The 12,308-nt window shown below is 38.2% G+C and overlaps 1 protein-coding gene across 3 annotated transcripts in view; it reads left to right on the top strand.

Annotated features, from left to right (window-relative positions):
* Nucleotides 1–12,308, top strand: part of Ddr2 (discoidin domain receptor tyrosine kinase 2) — a 149,014-nt gene that overhangs the window by 122,201 nt on the left and 14,505 nt on the right. For all 3 annotated transcript variants that reach the window (XM_010611282.3, XM_010611280.3, XM_010611281.3), the window contains 7 exons: nucleotides 190–252; nucleotides 1,063–1,193; nucleotides 4,157–4,367; nucleotides 5,787–6,010; nucleotides 7,169–7,296; nucleotides 9,299–9,490; nucleotides 9,947–10,181. In XM_010611282.3, the coding sequence (XP_010609584.1) occupies nucleotides 190–252; nucleotides 1,063–1,193; nucleotides 4,157–4,367; nucleotides 5,787–6,010; nucleotides 7,169–7,296; nucleotides 9,299–9,490; nucleotides 9,947–10,181 (1,184 nt within the window). The remainder of the gene's footprint in view (nucleotides 1–189; nucleotides 253–1,062; nucleotides 1,194–4,156; nucleotides 4,368–5,786; nucleotides 6,011–7,168; nucleotides 7,297–9,298; nucleotides 9,491–9,946; nucleotides 10,182–12,308) is intronic.

The raw sequence follows: 12,308 nt of genomic DNA, 5'->3' as shown, positions 1-12,308 counted from the left end.
TGTGCTTGGAAGGCAGGCAATCATACCACTGAGCTAAATCCCCGGCCTTATTTTTTATTTATTTTTAGAAAAGACTGTTGGCAGTCCACTCAATTAATTCACAATGTTGTAGATTTCAACCTGCCCTTTGATAAACAACTACTTTGCTGTATTCTCCCCCAGCTCTGACTTACTCTTGTGTCATAACAGATGCTGCAATGTACAACAACTCTGGAGCCCTGCCCACCTTGCCTATGGCACCTACAACCTATGGTATGTTCTGTTCCTAATTACAAAATTTAAATTGAAGGCACCTCCTGGAGGATGAATTGTAGTAATTTGCAAAGGCTTGTCTGTGTGGGAGGCTTGATTGCAGATGCTTATGTAGAAAAGTAGGATAGTCCACCTCTGAAGTTAAGGGCGCAAATTTTCTCTCTTCATTGCTTATTCCTATGATTTTCAGCTGGGGAAGCAGAAGCTAGAATGTTCCAATTATTTAGCATGAAAGTCTAAGAAATTTGGGGTGGAAAAAGGGAAAAGGATATACTTGAGACACATAGTAGAGATTTCAATGAATGGGAGGAAGTCTATGGAAAAAAAAAGAGAAAAGGAAAGAAGGTGGTATCTGCAGTTGGAGATAAGTATGTCAATATGTATTTTTTTGCTTCAGGAAATCACCTAGCCAGCAATGTGGGAACTTGTGACTGCTTGTCTCTAAAGAGGACACTCAGGTATCAGCTAACTTGGCCTATCTCAGAGAATGAGGATAGTGAAACTAGTTCCTCACCTGTTTGGCATGGGTGTGATTAGGAGCCTGTAGATCTTGGCCATGGTAACATAGGGACAAAATTTTGGGAAAATGGAAAAACTTCCTTAACCAGTCTGAGACATGGGGAGAGGGAGACTACTGTCTCACGGAAGAGGACTGTAGGGTACAGAAGCAAAGTAATAAGAGTAGCAAGGTCAAGAATAAGTAGAAATATTATGATATCTTCAGGAATTATCCTGAAGGAACAGGATAACCATGCCCTCAGTCCAGTCCCTCATGCCTTTACATTCTCTGCCTTCTCTTCCTGTTCTCAGATCCAATGCTTAAAGTTGATGACAGCAACACTCGGATCCTGATTGGTTGCTTGGTGGCCATCATCTTCATCCTCCTGGCCATCATTGTCATCATCTTGTGGAGACAATTCTGGCAGAAAATGCTGGAGAAGGTGAGGAGGTACAGAATGGGCAAGGACAGGAAGCTGCACCTCCTTTTCCTAAGCTGCTATTGCCTTACAAGTAAAAGGCAGATTATGAGAATGTATTTGCTAAAGACTTATAAGAGGCTACTAAGAAGCATAGGAATGAAGCCAGAAAAAAATTGTTAAGTCAATTTTCTCAGTTTTAGAATCAAGATTTTAGAATCTCTTTAGAAATCTCAGATGCCCTTTAATACATCGACTATCAACTTGGAATTACCCATGAAGATTCTGGTTTTAAGATAGAGTGCATGAAGATTGCTAAGTTTTAAGGTAGAGTGCAGGTATCTGTTCATTTTCATTTAATGTGTGTTTCTGATGCACATTCAAGGTTGATAATCTGTCTAATGCCAGTTAAAGTACTTGATAATACTATTGAAGTTCTTTATATTTTTTCTATTTTTCTCTTGTTTTTTAGAAGGTAGGAAGGGGAGGAGGTTGGGAGGGAGAGGGAGAGAAAGAAGAGAGGAGAGGAAAGAGGAGAGAGAAGAGAGAAGAGAAAGAGAAATATATTGAACCTCATTAATATCCAAGTCAAGTTCCTCACAACTCTGTCCTCATTTCTTTGTGTATTTGAAGTTTGTAATTATATGTTCCACTGAGTTCTTTTTCTTTCTGTCTATGTCCTATAATCTGAATAATTGTATTATACTTTCCTAATATTTCATGGTCTTCCAAGACTTTTTTCCTTATGTATTATTTTATATGAACCTCTGAGTAACAGCGAGATGGACATAGTTGTATTAAATTATTTTTTGATGAGAAATTGTGATGTGCTCAAGGTCATACAGCTAGTATTCTGTGTTCTGTGCACTTTCCATTTGTAAATACAGGAATATGTTAAATTCTTTCTCCCAAAATTTATACATTTTACTGAGAGTGGAATATATATGACTTTTTCTTGGCTTCTTAGACCAGATAGCAACTTCGTGGGCACTGCTGAAAAATGTTGGATTCTCTTAGGATCCACTGCTGATGATGTTTCCACCTTAGGCCATACACACTTTACCTATGCCATGTGTTCCTCTCAATGGACATGGGCTGAGGGAAGTTTTGGACACTCTGGGCTGTGAGTTTTTTTTTTTTCAGCTTTAATTGAGTTTATTGGTACATTTTAGGGATACAGTACAGTTACATTCATTGTTGGGATCTTGTACCTCTACATGACAAGTCTTGGTTCTCATTTTTTCCCCTTACCCCTGCCCTCCCTTCACCCCCTCCTCCCCTCCCCACCTACAAACACTTTATTTCCATCTTTTCATTATCTCACATTTTTTTCTTTTCCCTTATTATTCTTCCCCTACCCATCCCACCTTCCCTACACCTTTATGTGAGATTTTGAACTGCCTATAGAGGGCAAAAGAAAAGAAAAGGGGCATTGCCTGGTTGATCTGTGTTCATGGATCTCTCAGAGGAGACCAAAGCATGTGGAGAATAGTCCAGAGGAGGGGCCAGCGGACCATGTGAATGCTCTTGAATCTGCAGAACTCCCTGAATGTAGACAGGAGAAAAGGGGCTCTCATCCAACAAGTGAGAGGACTACCCAGTTACCCTGCAATTCCTTCTGACCTGTTCTACATTCAAGTTCCCTGAGATGGTTGAGGTTTAAAGTGTTTACATAAGAATGTTCACAGCAAAGAACATCTCCTTGCTTTCCACAAGGACCTCTACTCTCAGTCTGAAGACATTTTACCTAAATTAAAGCTCTAAGTCCATAAATAACACATGAAGATTGAAAGGCAGAATTCACAGAGAGCTGGCCCACTGGCATGACTGTTTCAACACATCAATAAGGTGATATCAAGACCTTTCCTCAGATAAAAGTAAGAGCAAAAGTTTTGCCCTTGACTATTTAACTTCATTCTTTAAGAAATTCTTTCGAACCGTAGATCCCAAGAAGATAACTCAAAGTGAGTAGGAACAACCCTCAGGGGATTTCTTCCTGGCAATAGAAGTGTATGTGTGTAAAACTCATAAGCACATGTACATTCCGAGGACTTTGCTTAACATATACTGTAGCCTGTAGTATTATTTTTAAGATAATTTTGATGGATCCTCAGCATTGATTCTTTGAGAAATTCAACCCACATTTATTGAATTCCTACTACTTGTTGGGCTGCATGGTAGTACTGAGACTTTTACTGTAAGAAAGGACCTTTTAGTCTGGTGTGGGAGCATCTGTGTTTCTCTACTAAGCACCCACAGTATGTTTGTTGGAGTGGAGAATTTTACAAGTTTAAATCCAAATACATTGAGATGCTAGGGTTTTTTGTTTTTGTTTTTGTTTTGTTTTGTTTTGTTTTGCTGGAACAGGCAGGAGACTTAAGATGGTATGCCATAAGAATTAGTCACTTCAGTCTTCTTCCTGTTATAGATATAGTTTGACTTGGCATTTTCCAACAGTAAGATTTTTCTGGTCTCATATTGTAGCCATTTTATTTTTGGTTCATAAAAATCTAGGGCCAGTGGGGGATGCTTATCCTAATTTACAGTGCTGGGGTGATCAGATGAACTATTAATTCATTGGGCAATAGCACTGTTCTTGAGTTTGAATATTTTAACTTATGTTGACCCCAAATCAAGGCAATTAAGTGGTTATTCAGCAAATCCTATTATTTAATAAAATGCAGAAAACTCTAAAAGATTCATAAGATCTTTGGTTACTGACTGGTTCCCATAGGATTATAAAAATAATGCTTGTAAGTGCTCAATGTGTTAACAACACAGAAATAAGGGAGTCAAATTCTGCCTTGAAGAATAGGAAAGTTTTTTGAGTTTCTACAATACAAGAATCTGTGGAGCCAAACTGCACCCATGTCACAGTACTACTAGGTCGTAGCAGGAGAAAACTGAATGGAAGAGCTGGGTTTCAGGAGGGGAGGAACTGCTGGTCCTCTTTATACCAATGTGGTCCCCTCCTTGCTCTCTCCCAGGCTTCCCGGAGGATGCTGGATGATGAAATGACAGTCAGCCTTTCCCTGCCAAGCGAGTCCAGCATGTTCAATAACAACCGCTCCTCATCACCAAGTGAACAGGAGTCCAATTCGACTTACGATCGCATCTTTCCCCTTCGCCCTGACTACCAGGAGCCATCCAGATTGATACGGAAACTCCCAGAATTTGCTCCAGGGGAAGAGGAATCAGGTGAGGATGCAACAGAGGGCAGAGGATTGAGCGAGAAGCCATGACACACAGTACATAGGCACAACGCTCTTGCGCCTACGAAACCAAATCTTTTTGGTCTATGCCAGCCTCCTTAGTAATGCACATACTCTTAAGACTTGAGATCTTCTCTCCTTTCTTATTGAAGATAAGGTATTTGGAGGGACCTACTTGTCAGAAGATGAAGAAAAAGATAAAAGGTTACTAGGGCATCAACACCAGAAGAACTCAAGCAGTCTTACTAGTCGAATCTGCTCATTTCACATAGAAAAATAATAAGAAGGCTCTGATGAATTACTCAGCCAACACCACACTTTCTTACGGTTGAATTCAAGACTGAAGTTTCATGAGGAAAAAAAAAAAGATAAAAGTAACTAAAGATATTTTGAAATTCTCAATTTTGTAGCCACCTGGATAATTAAGTAATCTATATGTATATATTTTTGGTCAATTTCTCTTCGGTAAACATTTGTTAGGGTGATACAAAATTGTATTATGAGAGTAAATATTTTTTTCCTTGTTTCAATAAAAGCATTTAGTAAAGTAAAACATTGCCAGATTATTCAAATTCAATTGTCTTTAAAAAAGTGCAGAGTGACATCAAAAGGGATGCTGGGATCACCTCTGAAGTTCAGAGCAGCTTTTCCAGAAGGCCATCAATGTAAGAATGACCCATATCAGTAGAAGGGGACTTGTGGTGTTCAGAGGAGAGGAACCCAGGCTGAGCCAGATACGGAGCAAGATTTTGGAAGATGACAGAAAACAGGATTCCCAGGGAGCCAGCTGGAAGGGATCTTCTGGAAGAAAGAAAGGAATTGACATCTATTCTATCTTAATAGGTAGAAAACATTGAAAGAGCACACTAAATTCATAGGATTTTGCAGAGTCAACAAGACTAATGAATATAACCTAACTTATTTTTCTAGATTGAAATGAAGTAATTTACCTGTTTTCTAAAGTTTAAAATATTCCCTACCTCATATTTTAAATTTTTAAAAATTTAGGATGTGTTTTAAACAACATCATATAGATTTAATTTGCTTTTAAATCAATGACAGTATTCTGAAAATAAGAAAATAAGATTTAACAAACCTTGCATCTTTAATACTCTCATCTTGACAGGGCATGAGGCTTCCTATAGCTTTGCCATGCAATTCCACAGGATGAGAAAAGGACATTGTAAGTGATAATGATTATGAGACAAGAATAAGGAACAAAATGGTAGCCTATATTCTGAAGTCCAAAGAGTCTCAGGAAGCAAAACTGTTCTTTAAGTAAGACCGTCATGAAGAAGGTTTGGTTGTAACAGAGGCTGGTTCTAGTTGTCCTCTCAGATATTTTTTCTTAAAAAGATCTCTAAAAATGTCCCTTGAATTGAGACCTATGGCCCTTACCTTCCAGGCTGCAGTGGCATTGTGAAGCCAGTCCAGCCCAGTGGACCCGAGGGGGTGCCCCACTATGCTGAGGCCGACATCGTGAACCTCCAGGGAGTGACTGGAGGCAACACCTACTCAGTGCCTGCTGTCACCATGGACCTGCTCTCAGGAAAGGATGTGGCTGTGGAAGAGTTCCCCAGAAAACTTTTAACATTCAAGGAGAAGTTAGGAGAAGGCCAGTTTGGGGAGGTGAGCTGATTTTCTGTATGGCCTCCAGTCTTAGGCAGCTTGAAGGAAGTGGATAGATATAAATGGTCAGTACAGCAAATTGCCCCTTCCACAAGTTGACTCACAATCAAATGTCTCCTATACTCATCTTTCTTTGCATTGTTCTCTGGATGAGAAGCATTAGGTCAACTTCATCTCTGTTAAATATCTGTGGAAAGCCTGAGACTTCTATACAGGAGCTTTTAAGGCAGGCAAAACACTAGACATCAGAAAGCCTGAAACATTCAATACTTTCAAAAAATTCCTGCAGTATGTTACAGGGGGTGGGGCTCACAAGATGTGGTCATCTTTTATGAATTATCCAGGGACACCCTGCTGCTTGATAGTCACTTTGTTTTCTCCTTTTTAGTGAGAGTTATATGAAAAATAGTCAAACAACCTCACCCATGCTGCTGATCCCATAATTAGCCACTAGGGAATGAATCACCAACTAAATTAAGGAGGAGTCCTCTCTTAATTGACCTCAGAGTGATGCATGCAATATTAAACTTTCAGCCACATGGACTTTGGAGAGCTCAAAGCAGTGTTTTCAGTTGTAAAAGTAACTTTTCATTACCATCTAAACCCCACTTGCTCTCACATAAATATATTATAGGTGTTCAGTATGGGTCAAATATTCTCCCCCTGGATAGACTTGGTGCTGCAGCAGGTACAGGGGCCCATGGCATCTGTCTGTAGTATTATTTATGCTCATTCTGACCGGATTGAAAATTCACTCTCATTATACTGTTACTAATACACAGGAACATTTGCAATGTTAAACCCCACTCTAAGGGGTTATTTTAGGAAATTGCTTTATGTTTTATATTATCAGGTAACTATACTTTCTCAAATCAAGAGTTTAAATCTTTATAGTGAATGATACTTTATTGTGGGGCTATGCTATACTGAAACACTATTACTATTTCTTATAAGGAAGTAATGTATCATATTAGCTGAGTACTTAACTATTGTTTTAAACTATATCAATAATCAAAGATATGTTGATCATATCTTATTGTTTTTTGATTATTTTGCCTGAGTTGTAAGAGTTAGTTTATCTCCAGGAAGTGCCCAGCAAGAGTACTGAGACATCTTCAGGAGAAATGATGATGCTGAGACTAGATGACTTTTGTCTAGGTTCATCTCTGTGAAGTGGAGGGAATGGAAAAATTCAAAGACAAAGATTTTGCCCTAGATGTCAGTGCCAGCCAGCCTGTCCTGGTGGCCGTGAAAATGCTCCGAGCAGATGCCAACAAGAATGCCAGGTCTGTGGTCTACCTTTTGAATTGTCCTTTAATTATTTTATCTTTAGGATCAGGAATATTCCTGGAAATGTCTAAGCACATTTTTCTTTTGAGGTTGGATGGTCTGTGACCTGCCTTGTAGTACTATTGTTGTGCTTTATTTTTCTAATGAACTCAGAAGTTCTCATCTTTTTCTCCACCTCTTTCAAATGTACATTCTCTATTATATTAGCCATATATTTATTTCCTAACTCCCTTTGCATAGCCCTATACTTTTCAGTACACACAACAGTCCAGATGTGTACTTCCTCAGTCATTACATACAGATGTACTCTGAGTGTTGTAAACTCTTCTTGGCAGACTCTTCACAGTCACATCTGTCTTGCTGAGCCTTTCCATTCTTTTTCTCACAGCTCTATTTACTTTCTCATCCTCTTTTCTCTTTTGTGCTCCTTTTCTTCTATGTTCTGCAACCCCCAAAGTGAGAAGCTACCTCTACTTGGAAAAGTATCCATGGACCCCAAAGCAAAAAAGATCCACAGTCTCTAGCAGTTTCTCAAATTGGCTATTAATTCTTGGATCCTTACTACATAAATTGCAGTGTCCAGCCACACTCCGTTGTCTGACAGCCTTTCCATTACAGTAATGGTGAGTTAATCCTCACCCAGAGAGGCATGCTGGTTGAAAACTGGTTGTCTGTGTTCCAGAGAAATCTGCACATCTGGATAACATCTGCATTTTCACATCTGCATTGTCTTGTGTCACTGACATTCATAGTGAGAGTAAGTTTATTACTCCTGTTCCCCAAAGTTTGTTCATTTCCAAAAATGGTGATAGATTAATCATTAAAAGTCTTCAAAATGACAGGAAGTAGAGTGGAGAGAAAGATGAAGGAATAGAATGATGGAGATTTTCAAATTATAACCCAGAATTTTAGTCTTAAGAATATTAGCATGAGTGAAAGTGAAATTTTCTGGTTCCTATAGAAAGGTGGAACATTCCTTATATTGATCATTGCACATGATTAGAAAAAGTGGCAAAGAGAAAAAGCCACAGGATACGATAAAGCCTTTGTTATTTTGGTTGGTGAGGTTTGCTGTACTCCAATTGTGCCTACCCTTGTTTAGCAGCCACAAATGGCTCAGACCGTGAGGCCTCCCAAACTACAGAAGCCCCTGATTCAGGGCTAAAGGAAACATGAAAGAGAGGTGATATTAAATCAGAACTAAATTGATTTTAAGGATTTATATTGATATAATAGGATATTCAGTGCAGTATTCCTATAAAACTCATGGGGCACTTGTAACTTGTAACTCAACTCAGTTCCAATAGTTTTGGGAATATGGGCTAGTGGCCTCACTTGATACAAAAGTTGCTCTAAGGTGGTTGTCACTGTGTACTCTAATAATTACTAGTCTTGGCCAAGTGAGTACTTCTTTAAAAATGACCCCATCTTGCCACCATGACCCTTAAACAGCTCTGTTTGAACAGGATACTAAATGCATGTTGTGACTGCCAATTCAGTCTGCATAAAGGAAAGCCAACAGAAGAAAGTAAAGAATCATCAGGTAGATCAGAAGGTGGTTATCCACTTTACAAAAACAATTTTTGTTTTATCAATAGAATGATTTTGTAGTTTTTTAAAAGGTAAACTTTCTTGTGCACTCAAGATATGACTTTTAGTGAAAAGTTTCATTTTGCAGTTGTTTCTTAAAAATACTTGATTCAGCAAATATTAAAAATTAATGATTTAATATTTCCATGTGGCAGGCATTTTGCTAAATATTAGGCATACAAACGTTGATAAGTCATTGGCCTCATTCTCAAAAACATTGCAGTTGAATAAAGATCCATCGTCTTCCAGGAGCAGTAGAATGAGATAATTCTGGGTGCCAATTCTCTGTTCTCTCAAAGGTCTTCTTTGAGCAGAATGGGAAGGAAGAGATGTTACAGTTAATTCATTCCCCTTTTGATTCTCACTCTGGGAACCTCTGCGTTTTATCTCTGTCTGTGTCCTCTGAAGGAATGACTTCCTTAAGGAGATAAAGATCATGTCCCGGCTGAAGGACCCAAATATCATCCGTCTCTTAGCTGTGTGTATCACTGAGGACCCTCTCTGTATGATCACGGAATACATGGAGAATGGAGATCTCAATCAGTTTCTTTCCCGCCACGAACCCCCCAATTCCTGTTCCAGCAATGTTCCTACTGTCAGGTAAAATCAGCCAGATCTTCTGTCTTTTCTCTTTGGCCATGAGAGTAACCAGGTTGTAAAGATGAGGAACAATCACCCCTAAAGTTCATTATTACCCTAGGATTAGGGAATGCAAAGGGATTCATGGAGTACAGAAAGGACTGGGCACGGTGGTGCACACTTGTAATCTCACCACTCTGGAAGGCTAAGGCAGGAGGTTCAAGCCCAATTTGGGTAACTTAGTGATTTAGGGAGATTTTGTCTTAAAAGAAAAATACAAAATTAAAAAGGGTCTCTGGGAATGTATCTCAGCCTGCCTTGGGTTCAATCCTCAGTCACACACACACACACACACACACACACACCGGAGGGGATGTTGAGGTTTAAACCTTGGTTGGTTGATATCAATGTGAATGTGTGCTTTTCTGGCTTTCAGTTTCAATATGCTACTTTTTCCTTTCTTGTATATTTTCTCAGTTATGTCAACCTGAAGTTTATGGCTACCCAAATTGCCTCCGGCATGAAATACCTTTCCTCTCTTAATTTTGTCCACCGAGATCTGGCCACACGGAACTGCCTAGTTGGTAGGAACTACACCATCAAGATAGCTGACTTTGGAATGAGCAGAAACCTATACAGTGGTGACTACTACCGGATCCAGGGCCGGGCAGTGCTCCCCATCCGCTGGATGTCCTGGGAAAGCATCTTGTTGGTGAGTGAGTTCTCCACATTTGTGAAGCCAGGCCGGGTAGTTGAGGCTTAGGCTGCTCTCAAAGCAGGGTGGGGCCAGACGGGAGACAGCAGGAGGCAGCTTTATACACTGTTATTTTTCTCTCACTTGAGAATTTTTTCTTGGTGTACTAATTGTTACTTAACATTCATCTTCACCTGTTGATAAAAAAGCAATACTCCTTTGCAGAAAATTAAGAAGAAAAAATTAACTATAAGGGTTTTAATTTTTTTTCTCCATTTCCTCCATTGATTGGTCTGAATTAATTTAGAATACTTAAAACTTTAACATTTAAATAAATGTTATCCATACAAATTTTCCAACAGTGTTTTTCCTAATTTAATTTCACAATTATCTTCTCATTAATTATTGGACCTAACCTCATATTTTTTTAAAATTTTTTTCGTTTGCTTTTTGTTTTTTTGAGACAGGGGCTCACTATGCAGTTGAGACTGGCTTGGAACTCACTATGTAGCCCAGGCTTGTCTGGAACTCACAGTGCTCCTCCTGCTTCAGCCTCCCGAGTGCTGGGATTACAGGCGTGCACCAACATGCCCAGCTATAATATTTTTGTTTTAAGTATTATTACCATTTACTTTTTTTCTTTTTGGTAGCAAGAATCAAATTCAGGACCTTGTGCTTGCTTGTCAGGCAGGCATGGTGCCACTGAGCTAAATCCTCAGCCCACCATTTACTTTTAAGATCACACACAGTTCCTTGATTTGTATGTTTTATTCAATTCTTGGTATTCTGCATCATCATGGGATTTTCCAAATGACTCTCTTGGAGATATATTCCTGGCCATGCATATCTGAGTCTTTTCATTGTTGGTTTCCCAACCACCTAGCGAATTTAAACAATTAGTACACTTAAACTTTTACTTCCAACAATGCTGTATGCATAGAACTTTCTCTTTGGTTTTATGTAACATTTCAAAGAGAAGCCTCAGGTTGATTTGCTTTTGTTCCTTTATAATCTATTTATTTTGATCTTGTTCTTATAATTTTGAAATATAAAGGATAGTTTTCTCTTTCCTCTCATTGAGATACACTATTAATATTTTGTTGATTTACTTTGAGAATTTTTTCCTATGCATGTATTTCTATGTGTGTATGCTCTGTAAAATTTATATTACATAATAGATGATACTATGCCATATAATCTCTACTGTTTACTTAATATTTTATTATTAGCATTTCCAATGAATTCTTTAAAAATATATCATTTTTTTTCTTTGTATTGAGTTTATTGGTACAATCTAGGTATACAATACAGTTCATCATTGGGATTCTGTACATAATAGGTCTTGATTCTCATTTTTTCCCCTTGTCCCTGCCCTCCCTTCACCCCCTCCTCCCCTCCCCCTTTACACACACTTTATTTCCATTTTTTCAGTTTCTCATATTTTTTTGCTCTCCCTTATTACCTCTCCCCCACCCTTCCCACTTTCCCTACACCTTTAGCCCTTTACTTCCTATTTCACATTATTAATTATCTCATTAGGATCCCGTGTACTATTATAGTTTTTCATGCCAAACAAACTATTCGGTATTTCAGTTAAAGAAATCTCTGTATGAACATTAAAAATAGGAAATCCTAAAATAAAACTAAAAAGGAAAGTAAAAGAGAAAAGGCAATGATGTAACATTAAAATAATCCTTAATTCTGGAGATGAAAATGGTCCCTGAACATATTTAAATTGCTTCTTGCTCTTATACTATTATCTTACTCTTTTTTCATTATTTAGAGAATACTTCATTAGTTTCCCTAATCAAACCCATGTAGATATGACTTTACATATTTAGTACGATGTGTTACCCCTGTATACATGGAAAAAAATAAAAAATTAAAATAAAAATAAATGAACATTTCTAGACCAATATGGCTGTCCATTTCTGTATAATGCCAACTCAACACTGTAAATTGGGATGACTTTTTCCAAAATTGGCAGCACTGTTGAAGTTTCCCAAAATTCAATTTATATAGATATATATTTATATTTATATAAAAAGACTAATAATAGCAGTATGTTATTCATTGATAGCAGCAACAGCTTTTCCAGGTTCTGCAGTCATCTGAACAAAATTATAGACATTCAGCATATTCCAT

Source organism: Fukomys damarensis, unplaced genomic scaffold, assembly GCF_012274545.1.
Source record: "Fukomys damarensis isolate Sample0158 unplaced genomic scaffold, DMR_v1.0_HiC HiC_scaffold_19, whole genome shotgun sequence".
In the NCBI taxonomy this organism is placed as follows: Eukaryota; Metazoa; Chordata; class Mammalia; order Rodentia; family Bathyergidae; genus Fukomys; species Fukomys damarensis.
Note: the sequence above shows the minus strand (reverse complement) of the source record. Positions and strands in the feature narration are given on the sequence as shown.